This window comes from Girardinichthys multiradiatus, chromosome 4, assembly GCF_021462225.1.
Source record: "Girardinichthys multiradiatus isolate DD_20200921_A chromosome 4, DD_fGirMul_XY1, whole genome shotgun sequence".
NCBI classification, from domain to species: Eukaryota; Metazoa; Chordata; class Actinopteri; order Cyprinodontiformes; family Goodeidae; genus Girardinichthys; species Girardinichthys multiradiatus.
The window spans coordinates 42,455,834-42,477,590 of NC_061797.1; the positions used below are offsets into that span (position 1 = coordinate 42,455,834).

General features: G+C 40.0%; 1 protein-coding gene across 1 annotated transcript in view; it reads left to right on the top strand.

The window, feature by feature from the left end:
* Positions 1-21,757, top strand: part of samd4a (sterile alpha motif domain containing 4A) — a 60,558-nt gene that overhangs the window by 11,568 nt on the left and 27,233 nt on the right. Inside the window, exon 3 of the mRNA XM_047362343.1 lies at positions 18,604-19,197. Within this exon, the coding sequence (XP_047218299.1) occupies positions 18,604-19,197 (594 nt within the window). The remainder of the gene's footprint in view (positions 1-18,603; positions 19,198-21,757) is intronic.

Consider the following 21,757-nt stretch of genomic DNA (forward strand, 5'->3'; position numbering starts at 1 on the left):
GTTGGCCATGAAGGAAGAAAAACCTAAATGTAGAACTAATGTGATCGGATTTTTCTCCACACACCCTTATAAACCTGGCCTATCCGCAGCCTTTGTACATCTGTAAACGTCCTGTCGGCCGGTCTGTCACAGACGAGAGAATGGGGTGGGTGAGACAGAAAACTCTTGTCACTGGTTTCTGAGCCAAACTATTTCATCTCACCCACGCATGAGCAAATGGTTTATTTCTGGAAGTCGACGCCGTGTTCTGTGAACTCCCACTGAACCTCAGGAATGGGGACAGACTATACTTGCCAAACGATCAGAGGGGCAACAAAATAAAGTTTGTCTTTTTCACTCCAGACCTACTTTAGGTGTGAAGCAGTTTTCTTTAAGGAACTGGAAACTGAAGCATCTCATGGAAGCTCTTCAGGGCCTCTGGCACCTTGGACTCCAGATTTTATCTCAACAGTAAATGAGAACGAGACAGACAAGCCATTGCTTCATAAATCCTGTAGGTTTAGTCTTCTTACCATGTGTATTGGTCGACTGCTTCATGTGTTTACAACCAGACCCAAACTTAATACAGTCTTATCGCTTATGACTGAAAGGATAGTCTACTAATGGGTGTTGAAAAACAGGATTATGGAGATACATCCGCTGCAGTCTTCCTGGCCTATTTTGTCACCGAATACATACACATACAAAGTAAATGCTGTAATAATCTAGTCTGTTTGCCTTAAGGAGGCACTCCGGACTTCTTTGTACAACACTTAATGAACACCGGTAGTGCAGGACTGGCACATTTGGCTGCCAGGGCATAACGATAATGATACTGATTCGGCGCACCAGCGCAGGTGGTTAATGCAACTGCAGTCATTTTTTTATTTGGGCAAAATGATTACCAATATATTAAAATCTTCTTACAGTGAAAATGTTTAACTACAAAAAAGTGTTTTTGTGTTCACTTTTTGGGTTCTTTAACTTAGTAAATAGGGTCACACTTGCTCAATGACTTATTTAAAAGCAGACCTTAATGCAACCAAATCTGCTTTTAAATAATTTATTAATCTTGGCTAAATAAAGGAAGCATTTTTAAAATAGGAGTGACCCAATTCCTACAATTTTTATTTCTTTCAATTGAGCCCAAAATAAAGTACAAACTGGTCCAAAACTTGTAACTTGATTTATAAATCTCTTTCCTACAAAACATCTGACTAATATATTTGTTTAATTAAAATATTGCATGCTCGTATTATTATATATTATTGTTGAGCAGGAATAAGAAAGTCACTATAGAATTGTTTGTGATTTTTAGTTGTGTTTTTTTTTATTTTTGTCCCTAGGGTACCTTTGACTTAATGTGACAATAGATTGGACACCACTGCTTTAGGCTGTTGATGTCAAAGGATGCCAGGTAACTCCATCAGTATCAACCTCAGACTCCTTGTGAGACAATACCAGAGTGGCTCTTTCATAAACCCATATTTAGATATTTTTACTTTTGTTGTATTTGAGACTGTTTCCCAGAACCCTAACATTTAGGGGAGTATCCAATGTTGGCTTAGGATTTTGTGGTCAAGTTGGCCTTTCATAATTAGGAAGACAATCGTCCATCAATCCAGTCAGTACTGAGTCGCTGAAATGATGGATAATTTCATCCATCTATTGTCTTCCTCTTATCCAAGATCAGGTCTTGGAGGTTACAGTTTAGACATCACTTGCAACTCATTATTCAGAATCCTGAGCTGTTTCCAGACAGGAAGTGTATATCGTCATTCCAGTGGGTTCTTAAACTGGGCTGTCCTCCCCTGTTGGAATATTTCCAGAAGGACTCTAAAACTAGACACCCAGGAGGCATCCTGATCAGATGACTACCAGACTACCTCACTGGACGTGTTGTGATGTGAAAGGCAGAACCTTCCCATCTTATAAAGGAAACTCATTTCAGGTGCTTGTATCTGTGATCTTCTTCTTCTCGTCACGATTCATTTGAAGACCGTAGGTGAGGGTTGGAACAAAGATGGCCCAGTAAATTGAGATCCTTATAGTTTGGCTTACATCCTTCTTCATTATTACAAACGGGTCCAATGCCCACATTATTGGGACCACGGACTTGATCCGTCAAGACATCAAATACTGAAACTCCTTCGCTTGAAGAAAGATTGACCTCTGACTCTGACATTCTGCCTTATTCCTGTTAAGGTCATGGTCTTTGAGAAGCTGATTTTCATTCTAATTGCTTAACATTTGGTTGAGAACTTCCCTAATTCACTTAAATTCAAATCTTAAAGACACTGAGACAACATCATCTGAAAAAACGAAGATCCCTGGACTGGGGACAAAGGGCAGCCCTGCAGAGTCCAACAGGCACTGAGAACAAGCTTACTTCTGGGCTCAGAATGAGGACACAGCTCTTGCTTTAGTCATAGAGAGACAATTAGTCAAAAGATAGGACTCCTCACAACTAGTTCAGAAAACTCTAATCTGATCTCTTCTGTCTCTTTGTGGAAATCCTGCTTTTGTTTCATCAAAATGTTTCAGTTTATTAAGAATTTGTGCCTTAGAGACTTCAAAGCATCTGCGATAGATATGACGTTTTGTGTTGGGAACAGATATAAAAATGCAAAAGGGGGACTAGTTCATGGCTTCTACATCCTTAAATAGAGATTTGGGTTTCTTCCATCCAGCTCTGGCAGAACAGAGACTCACATTCCCGGCATAGCTGCGACTGCCACATTCACAACCTCCCTAAACACTGGAGCTCTTCTCAATACATCCACAGGTAGAGACTGCAGGTCTTTGCTCTGCTGTCAGTGTTTACTGTTTGTCCTGACCTCAGTTATTTGTGCAGCAGCAGGAGAGGAAAGCTGAAGAGGAAAATCTGAAGGAAGGGGATTAGATCAGGAAAGATCTGTCCTTTTTAAAAGAGAGGTGTTATACTTAGAAAGTTTTACATGAGGGGTAGAGCTATCATCTGGTCTGGTTTCTATCTTGTTTAAGGGATGAGGCGAGGAGTGAATGCACCGACGGAGCCGGGGAGAGCAGGATGTCGGCATCTACAGAAGCCTTGATGATGCTTTTCCTCTGTGTGTTGAAGGGAGACACAAACACACACAGGTTCTCAACATCAACAAACATCTCATTGTCATGCAGGTGCTTCCCACTTTGCAGACAGCTGTATTGGCTACTGTTTCAAACATTGCACACAATAAGTAAATAAGCAGCTTAGAGGAAGAGACCTCTTAGCTGAACAGAACGCCGCAGTGTTGCACAGAATGCGAAAAGCAGATGAGAGCTGGGCTTCATTTAATTTCCTATCTTTTTAATAGGCTGTTTGACAGTGATATGGAAAAAACATTGTTTTTTTCTGTGTTATTGTGGGTCACAGGGAATCTTTACTTTTTCATAGATCGCTGTTCAACTAATATGGAAATCTGTTCTTCTGGTGTTTGTGACACAATGTGAATATTTTAGACTGATTGGAACGACACAGAAGTGACAACTATCTGGGCTTGTTTTGCATATACCTGATGATTAGTTTGTTCTTTTGTGCTAACAGTAATTGTTCATTTTTATTTTTCTATATTTATTGGCCACTCTTTTTGCTTTTCTTTTTTTAATGAACCAGAGACATCCTTGTTGGTCTTAGAAGCCTTTTAGAGCTTCTGTGCATCTCTAGCTTTTACATTGACTGTCCAGTTGGTGCATTGGAGCATGAAACGTTGGATTATTCAATCGTTTATTTGCTGTTGCAGTTCAAGTAACAGTAAGTTTGTGCTTTTTTGCTGTTAAGACTCAGTTTAAGTTATTCATTGTTAACAAAAATTACCATTCTGGAGCATACAAACCTCTTTTGTCAACAAGACAGCACTTGTTAAAGATTTTAGAAGAATACCAAGGTTGGAGCATACAGAGAGAGGGGTCTTTGACCATTTGTCTCTGGATTGTCCAGAGTTCTTGGACCTCTCATAATTTCTTCTCTTGAGTTCATGCTGCAGGTTTTCTAAAGGATTTAGGTCTTGGGCCTGAGATTGCCATGGAAAAAGGCTGATTTGTTTCTGGTAAACTGTCAGTGTTGATTTAACCACATGTTTTGGATTTTTATCCTGCTGAAAGACGCTCATAAAGACGATTTTGTAGTTTTCCAGCACATGCCCCCACATCTTTATGTCAAATGTAACAGTATTTGCAAAAGTTCATGATGCCATGCCTTCTAATGAGGTTCCCAGGGCCTTTCAAAGAGAAACAGGCCCACGGCATGACGGATCCTTTTGAGATCCAGATGATATGGTTTTCCACATATTCAATCTTTGTTTACCTGTAGTCTTTTTTGCAGAAACCTTAGTCTCATCTGTTCAAAGCACACTGTTTGATTAAAGTCCTTGGAGAACAGGTTTACGTTTGAGATAAATGGTTGTAAATGGACTTTTCTACTCATACCAGCTATTCAAAGTGCTTTGATGCTAACAGCATATCATTCATCCAGCCACACTCTCATTCTTACACCAATACGCAAACTGGTAGACAGCGTGGGGTCAAAGGCCTTTTGTAAGGGGCATTGACATGTGGCAGGGGTGGATGCTGGAATCAAACTCACCGTTTCCCAATTGCAAGACGACTACCCTTTACACTGAGCCACAGCCACCAGATGTAGATGGGGCCCAATGGTTGTTATGGAGACTGTGACTCTTTTATTACTGTATTTCTTTGCAGGTTCCCTGATTGTAAATATGGGCAACTTTAGTGCAATAATAGTGTTTTTGTGGCCAATTCCTGAGGTAAACCAACAGATATGTACCTTATGTGAATATGTTCCCCTGTCTTTTCTGTTTTGAATAAGTAAGTAAAGTATAATTTGCAAAACTGCTTCATTTATATTTATTATAAAGGAATTGTTGGGAGTACCAAGTAGTGTTAGTGATTATTTGTTATAATTAATTGTTTCGTAATGTGAGATTTTTATGCCCACTGAATGAATGTACCAAGATTAAAAGAAGCATTTCCCCCTTTTTTTAGTCTGAGATTACGTAACCTCAATTAATTTCGAGCCTTATTTTAAGGCTTTTTGCACATCTTTAACACGAGGTGCCGATATAAGATATTTTGGTGCAGTTAAATATGTTTTTCCTACTGAGCATGATTTGTTGTCAGATAGAGAAAGCAATCCGTCTCTGAAATGCTCAGTGTGGTATCCAGCTGTGTGTAACCAAACAAAAAGCATGTTGATGATGAGATGCTGCAGGCCCATGTCGACAGGAATTTCAGGGTTACTACAGAGGTCAAATAGTTCGCCACACAAAAGTGCAAATACCAGTCTCAGGTTTGCTTTTTGTGCAGTGAGTACTTTCTTTTTCCTCCAACAAAGTTAGCCTCAGCAATGTCTAAAAGAGACCTCAAACATGGGCAACATGCTGTGCAATTTTTGAAAAGGTAGTTTTATAAAAGGTTGGTTATTTTCCTGCACTAAGATTTAAAATTGGCATTCCTAAGAAAAACAATTGCAAGCAGTCCTTTTGAAATATGCTGCAAACTGGATATACAGGTCCTTCTCAAAATATTAGCATATTGTGATAAAGTTAATTATTTTCCATAATGTCATGGTGAAAATTGAACATTCATATATTTTAGATTCATTGCACACTAACTGAAATATTTCAGGTCTTTTATTGTCTTAATACGGATGATTTTGGCATACAGCTCATGAAAACCCAAAATTCCTATCTCACAAAATTAGCATATTTCATCCGACCAATAAAAGAAAAGTGTTTTTAATACAAAAAACGTCAACCTTCAAATAATCATGTACAGTTATACACTCAATACTTGGTCGGGAATCCTTTTGCAGAAATGACTGCTTCAATGCGGCGTGGCATGGAGGCAATCAGCCTGTGGCACTGCTGAGGTCTTATGGAGGCCCAGGATGCTTCGATAGCAGCCTTTAGCTCATCCAGAGTGTTGGGTCTTGAGTCTCTCAACGTTCTCTTCACAATATCCCACAGATTCTCTATGGGGTTCAGGTCAGGAGAGTTGGCAGGCCAATTGAGCACAGTGATACCATGGTCAGTAAACCATTTACCAGTGGTTTTGGCACTGTGAGCAGGTGCCAGGTCGTGCTGAAAAATGAAATCTTCATCTCCATAAAGCTTTTCAGCAGATGGAAGCATGAAGTGCTCCAAAATCTCCTGATAGCTAGCTGCATTGACCCTGCCCTTGATAAAACACAGTGGACCAACACCAGCAGCTGACACGGCACCCCAGACCATCACTGACTGTGGGTACTTGACACTGGACTTCTGGCATTTTGGCATTTCCTTCTCCCCAGTCTTCCTCCAGACTCTGGCACCTTGATTTCCGAATGACATGCAGAATTTGCTTTCATCTGAAAAAAGTACTTTGGACCACTGAGCAACAGTCCAGTGCTGCTTCTCTGTAGCCCAGGTCAGGCACTTCTGCTGCAGTTTCTGGTTCAAAAGTGGCTTGACCTGGGGAATGCGGCACCTGTAGCCCATTTCCTGCACACGCCTGTGCACGGTGGCTCTGGATGTTTCTACTCCAGACTCAGTCCACTGCTTCCGCAGGTCCCCCAAGGTCTGGAATCGGCCCTTCTCCACAATCTTCCTCAGGGTCCGGTCACCTCTTCTCGTTGTGCAGCGTTTTCTGCCACACTTTTTCCTTCCCACAGACTTCCCACTGAAGTGCCTTGATACAGCACTCTGGGAACAGCCTATTCGTTCAGAAATATCTTTCTGTGTCTTACCCTCTTGCTTGAGGGTGTCAATAGTGGCCTTCTGGACAGCAGTCAGGTCGGCAGTCTTACCCATGATTGGGGTTTTTAGTGATGAACCAGGCTGGGAGTTTTAAAGGCCTCAGGAATCTTTTGCAGGTGTTTAGAGTTAACTCGTTGATTCAGATGATTAGGTTCATAGCTCGTTTAGAGACCCTTTTAATGATATGCTAATTTTGTGAGATAGGAATTTTGGGTTTTCATGAGCTGTATGCCAAAATCATCCGTATTAAGACAATAAAAGACCTGAAATATTTCAGTTAGTGTGCAATGAATCTAAAATATATGAATGTTAAATTTTCATCATGACATTATGGAAAATAATGAACTTTATCACAATATGCTAATATTTTGAGAAGGACCTGTATAGCAAAGGAAAATACAAGACATTGTCAGCTGCAGACAACAAAGGAGCTTCATAGTATCAGTAAAGATATCAGATTTTTTTCTTCAAGTATTCTACTAATTCAGCTCATTACATGTTTTTTAAATAAAATTAAGTGCCTATTTTTGTAATATTTGCAAAGATAGGACTTTATTGTTGTGTGTTTTTTTTTTTTTTTTAAGTTAAACTTTTTAAGTGATTTCTTAAATAAATTAAATATTTTCAGGTTATTTTGCTTTGGGGTGTTTTTTTTCCCACTACTCAGCTTGTTTTTGAAATATAAAATTCAGTAAAAGTATTTATTATTTTTTGTTTTTTAGATTAATCACGCAATAAAGATAGAATTGAAACTTGGCTGCATGTGCATGTGATTCAGACCAGGTGATTTTCATCATGAGGAATCTCTTCATTCTTCAACAGTAGAGCACATTCCCCACCGCTGAGCTGGAGAATCCACTCGGAAAGCAGGAACAGCACCTTTTCACCACCCCCCAACTCCATCGTTACACCCATTAGTCTTACACATTAGTCTACATTAGTTTTTTATTTATTTATTACACCCACCATTACAAATTTCTTCCATTGTTCTTTCCAGACACATCCTGAATCCATGAATGATTGTTTCGTTGTCCTAGTCTGGAAAAACGTTGGAAAGTATGAGAGAATCTTCGTATTTCCACATTTTATTTCCTTTCCTATTTTTAAGGAAATAAAACGTTGCTCCAAAAATGATGTTGTATGCTGATTTTATTAAACATAGAGACATAATAATGAGCCATTCTTGGGTTTTATGTAACACCCTAGTTGTCCCATTTGGTGTCACTTTTGGGAAAGTTGTATAAAAGGTTGGATTCAGGTAACGGGGTTTGTTGGTTAAAAGGACCAAACGGTTGTTTAACTGTAGTGCTGTCATCTTGGAATATTTATTAGAACTTGTTTGGATACATAAATGGATAATGGAGCTTTAAATACAGAGTGCTGGTAAGAAATAACCTCTTTTGAGCAATTGGATAAATCTACTTTTATTGGACTTTTGGAGTCTGACGTCAAGCCACTCTCATTCAGCACCACTGACTGGTTTAAGTTTAGCATCTACAATTCAAGTCAAAAAGATGTTTTGTCCTTCTGAAAATCTGCACCTGTGGTGCAATAATGGTCTTGCAAAAAGACAAATGTAACATGTCCTTTTTTGTCTTGGACGCATGGCTTCAAGCATGAAGAAATAAAACTTCTCCTTTACTTTTCCATATTTAATGATCACCTGATCAATAAGTGTGGCTCTGTGTATTTTTTTCATACTTTATTTAACCAGGAAAAAGGCACTGAAATATAAATCACCATCATAAGGGTGTCCTGGCTGAAATGATGATCAAAACAGTACAAAACTACAACCTAACATAAAAATGTAACACGTTATAAAACATCAAAGGTCAAAAAACTATAAGAAAAACTGAAAAATGTTCACTGACATGCTCAAGGATATAACCAAATAAATTCCCTCAATGAAACTGGTTCTGTAAAATGTTGGATGCTTTCATGTAATATAAGTAATATTTTGCGAATATTGCTATGACGATTTCAGTTGTCATACATACCTATTTTCTTCGTTCCCCTCTGTGCTTCCTACGCTCTGTGACTTTTAGCACTTTTGGCTATGTCAGTTGTTTCCAGCGTGAACATCTGCTGCCATGAGTCCAGCTCGCAAAATCTTAGCGATATACTAGCATGAACTAGCTTGTAAAATGCTAGTTGATAACATTCGGATTATTAACCAACTATTATTGGCCTCCACACAGTCTTTTGCCATATAAATATTGCACACACTGATATGGCTATGACAATATATTGGTAATATATTGTGCCGCCTTTTAGCGGGTAATTAATTTTCACTGACTCAAGACCAGTTTTCCTTTTTATCTGTTTGGCTGATCCAGGACCAGTTTATCTAGATCTATAAGAAGTCCATTAAAAAATTAAGGCCTCTCTGCAGTGTAGAGATGTTCTTTTTGCACTGTATGGCTAGTTTAGTATATATGCTTTAGAAATATGGCCAAAAAGCAAAAGAAATCTAAATATTTGAGTCTGGGATAGTATTAAAATTTAGAAATACAAATTGCATGGGAACAGTCAAAGCTATAGATTGATACATTGATCCCAGGAAATTTTTTAGACTTTAAATTTTGCCCGTCTCCCTCTCTCGTTTGGTCTCAACTTTTTCGAATAAAAATTAGCATAGTATATTGCATGATGTCTTATGCTGACCATGCATCCATTCATACCCACTGTGACAACTAACATCTTAAAGTAATTTATTATAATCCACTTTTAGCAGTCATGTGGTTATGTGGCTTTTAAAGAGAAATTATATACCATTAGCAGCAACTATGTCACTAAATATGGTCAAAATTCATGAAGAAAACATTACTACAGCCAAAAACACACTGATGCACCGTGGTTTAAATACAGTACAGACCAAAAATTTGGACACACCTTCTCATTCAAAGAGTTTTATTTTCATGACTATGAATATTGTAGATTCTCACTGAAGGCATCAAAACTATGAATTAACACATGTGGAATTATATACTGAACAAAAAAGTGTGAAACAACTGAAAATATGTCTTATATTCTAGGTTCTTCAAAGTCGCCACCTTTTGCTTTGATTACTGCTCCGCACACTCTTGGCATTCTGTTGATGAGCTTCAAGAGGTAGTCACCTGAAATGGTTTTCCAACAGTCTTGAAGGAGTTCCCAGAAATGCTTAGCACTTGTTGGCCCTTTTGCCTTCACTCTGCGGTCGATCTCACCCCAAACCATCTCAATTGGGTTCAGGTCCGGTGACTGTGGAGGCAAGGTCATCTGGCGCAGCACCCCATCACTCTCCTTCTTGGTCAAATAGCCCTTACACAGCCTGGAGGTGTGTTTGGGGTCATTGTCCTGTTGAAAAATAAATGATGGTCCAACTAAACCCAAACCGGATGGAATAGCATGCCGCTGCAAGATGCATTGGGATCCGTTCACCTCTTCTGCGCCGCACAGAGACACGGTGGTTGGAACCAAAGATCTCAAACTTGGACTCATCAGACCAAAGCACAGACTTCCACTGGTCTAATGTCCATTCCTTGTGTTCTTTAGTTCAAACAAGTCTCTTCTGCTTGTTGCCTGTCCTCAGCAGTGGTTTCCTAGCAGCTATTTTACCATGAAGGCCTGATTCACACAGTCTCCTCTTAACAGTTGTTCTAGAGATGTGTCTGCTGCTAGAACTCTGTGTGGCATTGACCTGTTCTCTAATCTGAGCTGCTGTTAACCTGTGATTTCTGAGGCTGGTGACTCGGATGAACTTATTGTCCGCAGCAGAGGTGACTCTTGGTCTTCCTTTCCTGGGGCGGTCCTCATGTGAGCCAGTTTCTTTGTAGTGCTTGATGGTTTTTGCAACTGCACTTGGGGACACTTTCAAAGTTTTCCCAATTGTTCGGACTGACTGACCTTCATTTCTTAAAGTAATGATGGCCACTCGTTTTTCTTTACTTAGCTGCTTTTTTCTTGCCATAATACAAATTCTAACAGTCTATTCAGTAGGACTATCAGCTGTGTACTGTATCCACATCCTGGACAACACAACTGATGGTCCCAACCCCATTTATAAGTCTTGAAATCCCACTTATTAAATCTGACAGGGCACACCTGTGAGGTGAAAACCATTTCAGGTGACTACCTCTTGAAGCTCATCAACAGAATACCAAGAGTGTGCGGAGCAGTAATCAAAGCAAAAGGTGGCTACTTTGAAGAACCTAGAATATAAGACATATTTTCAGTTGTTTCACACTTTTTTGTTCAGTATATAATTCCACACGTGTTAATTCATAGTTTTGATGCCTTCAGTGTGAATCTACAATATTCATAGTCATGAAAATAAAGACAACTCTTTGAATGAGAAGGTGTGTCCAAACCTTTGGTCTGTACTGTATACAAATATCTTTTTGACAGGTAAGAAATTAAGGTAGTAAGGGATGAATGATGAATTTGCCAACTCTCTCGTGATGTGTGGAAGAAACCTGCATGAGCCTCCTCCTTTTGCCTTTTTTCCCCCAGACTAAGTTCTCTGCCTTTTTTACAGTTGGTATAATCTCACTTTTTGTGGTCGCTACTGCCCTGTGGTTGGTAAATGTGTCAGATACGCTGTTGACTCAACATGAACCAGAGCAATGCACCGGTAATGGGTGGTCAGTCAGTTTTTTATGTTAACAGAGACAGAAGCTTGATTTTACCCACACAGAAACACTAAAGGGAACTGTAGAGCAACCTGTGACTATGATTGTCCATATTTTGTCACTTACCATAATATTCCACACTATAGTTTGTAAAAAAAAAAAAAAAACAAGGGAAAATATGATACAAGTGATAAGGAAATTCAATAGGTTTAAGTGTGGATCACACACTCAGACATCAGAGACGCAATACAAAGCTGCTGTGACTACGTCGACAGCGTACAAAGCTGCTACATTGTCCCTCCTTTAACCGCTGTCTTATCTGTAGTGCTGGCTGCCTTGTTGTGGCTTTGTACGCTGTTGACTCGTCTATATTTAGAATCAGAGGAATCATGTGTCTCCACTAGTGTGGCCTGGTGCCTATGTGTGCGCTCCATCCATTTGGGTGTGTTTTTGTCTGCAATGATGTGTAACAAATGTGCTCAAACAATCACATTGTTTCCACCGCTGTCACTCGCTTCTCGTGATCAGAGTCCGATGTAAAAGGACAGGTTGAATCCGACTCCGGGTCAGGGTTAAATCCATCGAACATCTGCTGCTCTTCTAAGGTTCCCCGGATGGCTGTATTTGCAACAGACTCGGGTTACTCGGAGATTTAATTTAATTTGCACTAATGAATGACATTTTCACTAGGTTTTGTTGCTGTTCCGGGCTGAAAGATGCAGGACTGTTTTTAATAAGCAAAGCAAAATTAAAAAAAATTACATCTAGATGAGGAAATCACTGAGAAAATGCCAAGAGGAGTCTTCTAGCTGGTTACAATCACTGGCCATCGTCACATGGCAACGTTTACATCAGTTACTACTGCATGATGTTGCAGCCACTAACAGTCCTGGTGTGGGACATCAAAAAGTGTTATCGTAGATCAGAGGTGGGGGATTGGCATTCAACAGCTTCGAAATTAATAAATAATGGATGGATTAAAAGTGTTACTTATAAATAAAGAAATAGATAAGTAAATAAAGAAGGTATAAATAATATACTTAAAGAAGGCATTAATGATTAAGGTATTATTAATCAATGATTAAGCTATTGTTAAATAAATCAATAAATACATACAAAATAGATAGATAAATCATGCAGGCAAGCAAATTAATTGAGGTGAGCAATAAGAACCCTATTGACCCCCCCTCCGGCTATGTCACTGACATTACCGTCCAGCCTAGTGCTGTGGTTGAAAGATGCAAAAGGCTTAGCCATATTACCTATTGCTATGCAAATCACCATTTGGAGTCAGTCTGTGACATGACTGTAACATGTCCAAAACCCTTTTTTTAATAATATTTCTTTCAACTTTTTAGGTACATGTAAGAAACGTGATCAGAAATGAAAGAAAGGCATCTAGCAGTCCTGAATCTAACAGAACATTAAGCAATTACTAGATTATTCCCATTTATGTGTCAAAGCATACTGTAAGTCCTTAACCTTTAGGTGGTTTTAGCTTAAAACTATCAAAGAACACACAGGTTGTTGATGCATTTAGAGACTGGATAAAGTGAGAGTTTTCAGATTTTTCTGTTTTTGACTGGTCAGAGTTGATTAAAGGAAAATTGCCTGATTTATACCACTACTCGATTGGTTGGAGCATCAGGGGCACCCAAAAAAGGTACAGCTGGATGTTAATACATCACCACTACTGTGCAAAATTACACATTTTGGGACCCAAATATATCCATTTTACTATGGTATCGTTCTACAAATAACCACAAGGTAATTTGATCAGTTGCTTTAAACATTAAGTGAGTAAAATAAAATAAATGCAGTTTCTGACTGTTGATTACGTCACCCATATTTTATATATGGTCAGTTTTATAAACAGCATGTTGGAGTAATGAGCAGGACGATCTGCAGCAATCTTGTTTAAGAAAAAAACCTGAAATATTCTAATTGAAAATATCTATCTTCTACATGTTATGCATGGTATATGTTTTCATCAATTAGGCAACACATTCAGTGCAGAGATGTTTGTCCATTGCCTTCCTCTTATCTTAGGTTGGGGCATGCAGGTGACAGGTTCAGGAAGAAATGGCTAGAAGGATTATATAAAGTCTCTCCAATCAGTTATTTTCATCCTCTTTGGTCAAATCCCAGTTGGAATTAGCCAGAACAAAGCCAAGGTGAAATATCCAGGAGGCATCCTGATCTGAGCCACAACCACTTCAACTGGCTTGTTTACGGAGGAGCAGCAGCAGCTCTACTCCATGCTTCTCTCTAGATGACTGGGTTTAGTGGCAATGTTTGATAAGAGCAATATGGTTCTGGGTTCCCCCTGGGGTCTCCACCACATGGGACGCCCCCAGAGTACCTTCAAAGGGAGAAGTTTAGTAGGTATCCGGATCAAATGCCTGATCCACCTCATCGAGTCCCAAAAAAGAGGTCCTCGTCTGCTTATTTACATCCGTTTGCATTCATGATGTTGTTCTTTGTCTGTGATGATCCATATTTCATAACCACAGGTGAGAGATGGAACCTAGTTGAAGCAATAAATCTAGAGCTTTACCTTTTGGCTCAGTTCCTTCTTTCCCAAGAAAGAGCAGAACAACACCTTCATCACTGCAGCAATCTATTCATGGCCTTCTGTATACAACAAGACACCAGGACACTCGACCTTGAGTGACTCAGTCGACTTTCCCGTCTGTCTGCCTGCTTTCTGTTTCTGTTGCACGTTCAGTGACCAGCTTGTGGAGCAAAAGGTGGAGGGTTCGACCCGAGGCAGTCTAAGGAGGGATTAGTCACAGGGAGGCATGGCCGTGTTGAATGCAGTGCTCTTGTTTTGGTTCCACAGATGCCGTCGAAGGGCAGTGCCTGGCCAGGGTGGCATGCACAGATCACCAGCAGGGAACTGCTGTGTCAGCCCCTCAACAAATGACTCTCTGTCTGAGGTTTCACTGGTTCTTTCAGTGGTTCTTCTCAGTAATTCTGATGTGATTCACTGTCTCCTGTTTACCTGTTGGTAACCTAACTTTTTTGACTGGAACATCATGTGTTGTATGATTATTAATGCTAATAACAGCTGCTGAATGTGTTCAAATAGCTCCAGAGGTTTGTACTGTAAGGGATTTTGTTTCATACTTTACACAGTTGTAACCAAACTTTGGACATAGAACCAGGTCCATATGTGAAAACCTAGCGTGTGTTTCTGTTAGCTGTTGACCTTTGACTTTGGCATTTTTACCTTTTAAACCTTTGTAAATCCAGTCAAGACATAAAGTATAGTTTTGAGCTTCAAGTCTAACTTTTCTTATTGTTTATTTTTTTTAATTATTGATTGATTTATTTTATTTAAATTTTGTTGTATTTAACACGCACTGGACACTGTCTGTTGATGTTAACTTATAGTCCTAACTCTTAGAAATCAAGTGGAACACATTGGAGGAGAAGCAGGGAGGCTTGCTATCTTTTCTGAGGAAATGTTGACCTGTCAGTTGGGCACGCAAAGCATTTTCTTTTCAGAGACAGTAACTCTGACAGTTGACCAAAGCTGTAAAAAGTGTTGCACTTAACTTATTTTTAATAAATTGATGTTTCATGTCAAGGAGCTCCATAAGAGCCATGCAAAGAGGCTCACGGTTCTTTAAAAAGAAGAATGGGCTGCCACCATCATGTTACATAGTGAGGATCGTGTGTTAATGATGTTTAGTGTCTGTTCTACAGCACACTCAGCATTTTGCATGTAGGTCAAAAAGTCCAGATTTGGCCTCATCTGGCCAGAGCACCTTTTCCCCCTACATGGCTGGTGGCAAACACCAAACAGGAGTTCTCAGCATTTTGTGATTATAGATTTGTGGAGTGCAGGACTAATAGTTGTCCAGATGGTGGACTTTTCCACCTGAGCAGTGGATCTCTGCAGCTCTGCTTCTTGACTGTCACTTTGGGTGGACAGCCATGTCTCTGTATAGGTTTGCAGTTGAGACATACTCTTTCCATTTTCCTATGATGAACTGAACAGAGCTCTGTGAGGTGTTGGGATATTGTTTTTATAGCCTAAACCTGCTTTAAACCTTTCCACATCTGGCTCCCTGCTGTGTTCCTTGGTCTTCATGATGCTGTTTGTTCTCTAATGTTCTCTAACAAACCTCTGAGGCCTTCACTGAACTGCTGGTTTTATACTGAAATTAAATTACACACAGGTGGGCTCTATTTACTAAATAGGTGACTTCTGAAGGCAAGCAAACAGTTTTATTAGCGTAAATGCGGCCAAATACAAATGCATGCCACACTTTTCAGATTTTATTTTCCTTCCTTTTCACAGGTATCCACTACTGTGTTGACCTATTACTTGAAATCCCAGTATAATACAATAAAGTTTGTGGATGTCATGTGATAAATTTACCATAACTGCACTGATGTTGTCATATTATACTTATAAGGATGTTAAACTACCTGCAGCTGAACACAAATCTGGAGCTAAGGTCTATTCATTGGGTCCAGTACAGATCAGTTAAGGAAAACAAGACGTTGGTCTGAATTTTGATCCCGTCCGTCAGATCTGGACACTATGAGATATACTGACACAAACTTCATAACAGCTGTTAATAAGAAAAAGGACACTTGCCACTGTCTTTTATGAAAACTTTCACATTTTACTCCTAAAACTGGTTTGTCCTGATTTTTCAAGACATGTTTTTCGGTATGTAGCAGAGAGCTTTTTAGACTTTGTTATTATAAGCTACTAGAGCTGTGGGATCAGGCCAAGATTTCAGTTTCTCTCGGTTTCTGAGGCTTTAGAGATATAATATGCAGGTTGACTTTTTTTTTTTTATTGTCGTGAAGCTCGGATTTGATAGTTGTGAAACACTACATTTAGCTGATATATTTTACTAATTAAACTTAACCGTGACATTTAAAAACAGGCAGAGCAACCCCACATTTGTAGTTTGATTTTACATTTCACAGTTTTTCTGCCACTTCTTGGTATTTTCCAACCATGAGTTTCATTCATTGAACAGCTCCTGTTCTGAGATAAGCGGAGGATTTCTTCACTCAGAGAAATGAAGGATTGCGTCACCTTTGGAGCGCAGCGGTGTGACTCACTGGATTCCTTTACATGTCTTGCTGCTGCTTAATTCATTCCGTTTATTTCCACATTTTGTAACTTCTCTCCACCTCATCTTTTCCTGCTTCCTGGTCTTCATTATTACATCATTCCTAAATGTAGGCTTCTGGGCCTGTTCTACGTTAGGAACCTGGTCTTATAAGGGCAGGAGATTGTCTTTGTGAGTCTAGTTAAGCTGCCCTAAGTGAGTTTAGACTTGAACAAGGTCAAAAAGTTTCTTCGGACGACCCGGTCAGATTTGCAGCTGCAGCACAAAACTAAGAAAAAGTAAGACCACCAATAAATATTCAATTCTGAAGAAAGTTTGTCCCACTTCTCACTGACCGCTCTGAGATGTTTGAGAGGTTCCTGCATGTAAAGCATGTTAAAAGTCACCCCACAGCATCTCGAGGAGATCAAGAGCTGTGCTTTGACTCAGCTCAGGACTTTCCATTACTTCATTTTCAGCTACTGGTATGTCTTGGGTCATGTTGCAGGGTCCAGTCCAGTTCCAGTTCAAGTCCATCAGCCTCTTATACTTGGTTGAATTCATTATGCTTTTTATGATAATCAGCTGCCTAGGTCCTGCTGCAGAAAAGCTTATCCAAACCATGACACCTCCACCTCTGTGCCTTACAGTTGGTATAGGGTTATTTCCTGTATTACTGTATTTGGTTTATACCAAACATGTCCTTTTGTTCTGGTGTCCAGATACTTCAGTTTTAAACTCACCTGAGATTTTAGTTATTTTTACATTTTATAGAAGGATTTAAAGGGTATTTCCCTCTGATTCAACTGTTTGGTTATATTACTTTCATATGTATTGTTTAAATTGACATTTAATGTCCATATGTCCAACAAGTATAGTTTTCACTTGACTGTTTGATATAAAAGCCAGAGCCCTGAGGTCCAACTTAAAGCTTACGTATTTCAGCAGGATGTGAAGTGTTCCTGCTTCCTCAAATGTCTCGTCTTTTTTTGTTCTGGTGACTGAATCTCCCGACCTGACCTGCTGGTAACTATAGCTGTGGCCCAAGACGATTGGAATGGACGTCTGATGGCTTACAGACAACAATAGAGCTCAATGACCTCCAGGTTATGTACAGAACTGTGGAGCTTTAATGAGCAGCCTTCAGGACCTCGATCTTTACCAAAGATCTAATTGGAACAGTGACTGTAGGCCTGACATCATTGTGGAGTCCTCTATTTTAAAGCTGTACAGGTGTTTACTAATTCCATCTATGAATCACATCTCCAAATGTGGCCTTTTTTCACCACACAGAGGTCTGACCTGCAGGGTTTTTGTCTTTTAAGATGCCGCATTTGGGCTTTTCTAAACAAATTGAATCTCGCCTCTGGGTCTGTCGCTGTGAGAGTTTGTCCCACTTAGTGTAGTTGTATAGAATCATGTAGGAAATTAAATCTAAAGTCAGTTGGTGGGATGTTAGCTGAATTTGTTTTCTTTGAGGCATCAATCCTATGTTCTCTTCAAAAGCCTAAAATTCACAGAACAAACTAAATACTGCAGGTTCTTTAATAGATGTAGTACTTTTTAAACAATTCTTGACATTTATGATTTTTACTGAACTCCACACAAAAAGGTTCTTCAAGCAACATTCTGTTTGTTCTATGGTTTATAACCTGTAATGAGGGGGAATTTTGAGTTTTCATGCATTAATTTAACAGAAACAAATCAGATGTTGCAGGTTTTGACCAGTCGGAGCTGATGGAGGCCCATTTTTTTTATCAGCAAATTTACTGGTGCACATCTGCTAATTACATTAAAACGTCTAACTGAGCTATAATTATGTTGGATATTGAAGACTGGGTCAGTTCTTTGTACATTTCTTACTTTTCAACAGGCTGTACATCAGATTGCTCAGTTGGAAACTGTTTTTGTGGTGTAGAGCCTGCTCTACTTTGGATTGCTTTGGCAACTGCCTGTAGCACCGGCGCTGTTCTAGATGTACCAGCTTCTTACAAATCAGATCATTTGCACCCTAGGAGTTGTTTTGCATGTGTATCATGCAGAACAACTCCTAGGGTGCAAATTTGTTCAAAGCGATTCAGTCCTTCTTGAAACGTAACTTTGCGTGTATTTTCGTACTACTGCATGAAGTTTATTGTGTTTGTTTCTTTGTTTTCACAGGTCTTATCAGTCAGTGGCAAGGTGAGCCTAAGGAGCGCATCATCTCGCTGGTCCTCACCCACCTTCCTCTGCTCAAGCCGGGCAACACTGAAGCTAAGAGTGAGTACATGCGTCTGCTGCCTCGCATCCTGGCCCACACTATCGAGCATGGCCACCACCTGGAGGAGTCCCGCCAGCTCCTGTCCTACGCCCTAATCCACCCTGCCACCTCCCTGGAAGATCGCTCTGCTCTGGCGCTGTGGCTGAACCACCTGGAGGAGAGGGCTGCTGCGCGGGGGGATTCCTTGGAAAGGCCCCCTCCGGCCGCTGGCCCCCACCATCACCATCATCAGTCAACGCCTCCTTCCACCCTGACCTTGTCAGGATCCTCATCTTCCACAAACTCTTCCTCGTCAGGGAACTTGTACAACCTGCACCACCATCGCTATGGCTCAGACGATCGCCTCAACGGGTGGCAGAACTCCCGGGATTCGGGAATCGGTGGAGGCTGGCACCAGCAGCAGGGCTGTGAGAATGGACATCTCTTGCTTTACCCATCATCCTCTGTGCCAGCGACCATCAACACAGTTGGAACAAGTGGAGGAAACAACACCAGTAAGTAAAGATGCGCTTTCAGCAACAGCTGACACCAAATACCAGTTAAAACAAATTCCATGATGAACATTCTTTTTGTTTCTTTATGCTAATAATGCTTCTTATCATTGCTTCCAACTTCAGTTGCTGCCTTGTATTATCAAGAGCCGATTAAAGCTGCTTATTGATCATTGAAACAGCACTGAACAATACTGATAACAGCTCTATCTGTCCACTTGCCCCTTCATCTAGCTCTCCACTCGGTACATCGGTATGTCAGCCCATTCAATCCATCCATGCATATGTTCGAGAGCCAACTCGTCCACTCGTTCATTTATACATTTATCCTTCCTTCCATCCATCCGTTCATTTGTTTGCTCATCCATCTGGCCGTCTATGCCTCCGCTTGCATTCAGTAGTTTTTCTCAGCCTGACCTCTGTAGAAATATCTACTGTAAAGCAAATCTTGCCACTGTGCCCAACCGCACAGGATGATGGAGGTAATCTAAGGGAGGCATCTTGCGGGTCACCAAGTCTCCATAACAACTATGTGAGACTTTCAACATGTCAACTGGTTGTTTGGGAAGCATACCAGGAATAGAAAAGCGTTTTTCTATGCTACCTACTAACTATGGCTTTAACTGTCACTGAGGATCTCAATATTGGTCTCTTCTGACCGGAGCATACAGTTCCAAACACTCAAGGTGGGTTTGGTGTAAAACAAAGGATGGATATGTGAAAGGTGAGCTCTTACCCATTAATTACATTGGAGGATCTGTGATGCTGTTGATCTGTTTTTCTTCCAAAGGCTTTAGGAACCTTGTTATAATACAAGGCATCATGAAAATGTGTTGAAATACCAGGATATTTTAAATAAAAATATGGTGGCTTCTGCCAGCATACTGAAAGTGGGTTGTCATAGAGTCTTTAAGCAGGATAATGATCCAGAACATGTGGCCAGACATAAAATCATTCCTGGGATCAGTTTCAACAGTGAATAAGTACAGTTTGAATTAAAGGTTATATTAGGCTACTTCAATAAAAGATGCATTTATTTGAAAGCTTTTTACACATCTTTACCAGGGATGTAAGTAAGTGTTGCGGTTGTTGTTATTCCCTTAAAGCTTATTTTCAGTTTCTTCCAGAGGTTTGAAACTTCCTGAATCCTAATCAGACCAAACTGAAATAGTCGGCACAGTAAACACAGTCTGGACAGTTCAGACCAGTGGCTCCCTTAACAACCCACACAGCAGCTACAGAGCGTCCACATGAAGACAACACACTGGGAGGGAAGGGCTGTTGAAATTCAGCATAACTATGGTCAGAGCAGGATATTTCCAGACATGAATGCAAGGGCTCTGTGGATTTTTTTTTTTTCTTTTTCTGGAAGATGAAAGAAACAGCTGAAGGGATTTATAAATAAACACACATTTAAAACCATGCTCACTCCCTCAGACCCACACAAAGACCTCAGGATTTCACAACTGATAAACTAGAGTTATCCTGGTTGGTGGGGATGTGAGCAGCACTGAAAACAAGTAGAGTTAACATATTCAGGGTTAAATAAAAGTTGACATACCTTTTTATTTTTCAAATCTAAAACCAATGCTTATAGCAACTACTATGGTTGTGAAATACCCAGTATTAGTTGTTTTCTACTGACCAGTCCCTCAACATTGTGTTTATCGGGTCACTGGGATGACTTTAGGAATATAATTGTCCTACCACATCAACCTGTCTGCTACTGATAGAACATCTAGCTTTAGTCCGAGCCACAGCAGCACATACCAACCGTCCATTCCCTTGTATGGCAGCCTTTGTGGGTGACTGTATTTAGGGAAAATGGCTAATATTTAGGGACTGGAACTTGAAATGTTAGCTGGGCACCTATTTTAAACGGGCCCCATGAAGTCCTATAGATAGCGGCAACAGTAAGAGGACCACATATAGGACTAGGTGGAGAGACTGGAGTATTGGTGGCAGCCGACCCCGTCAGAGAGGCGACACAAAAAGCTCTTCAGCTCTGCACCTTTTTTATCCTGTTTGCCCTCTCGAGTCGCCTCAAGGATGCTGTGGTGTCTGTCATTGTTTTTGTGTTTTTACGGGAAAGACTGTAAATCTGTCACTCTACATGACAGAGCCTGATTTTTTTCACATTTTCATTTCATCTGCTAGACCAGGCCTGGACTTTACCTTTTATATCAATATAGAAAGAATAAAATAAGCCATCGGTAGATTAGCTTTTATACTTTGATCCCGAGATGAAAGACTTTCTTGAAATCTTTCAAAGTGGTCTTAATCAAAAGTTCATGCTGTTGTACTGCCCAATTTAAAGTAATTGATAAACTGATAGATTTAAGATAAAGATAATTTTTCAACTATAGAAGTATAGCATAATCATCTACTGAGGAACTTTAGAAAAAGTCCCGAAAGAAAATGGGGGGGGATGCTCTAGCAAAGATATCTGCGTGAAGACCCGAGTGAATTTTTATCCCTCAGTCAATCATCTATGCCATTTTCAGCTAATTGCTCTTTTAACATCACCTTATTGGGACAAAAATCCAGCCTTTCAAATTATGTC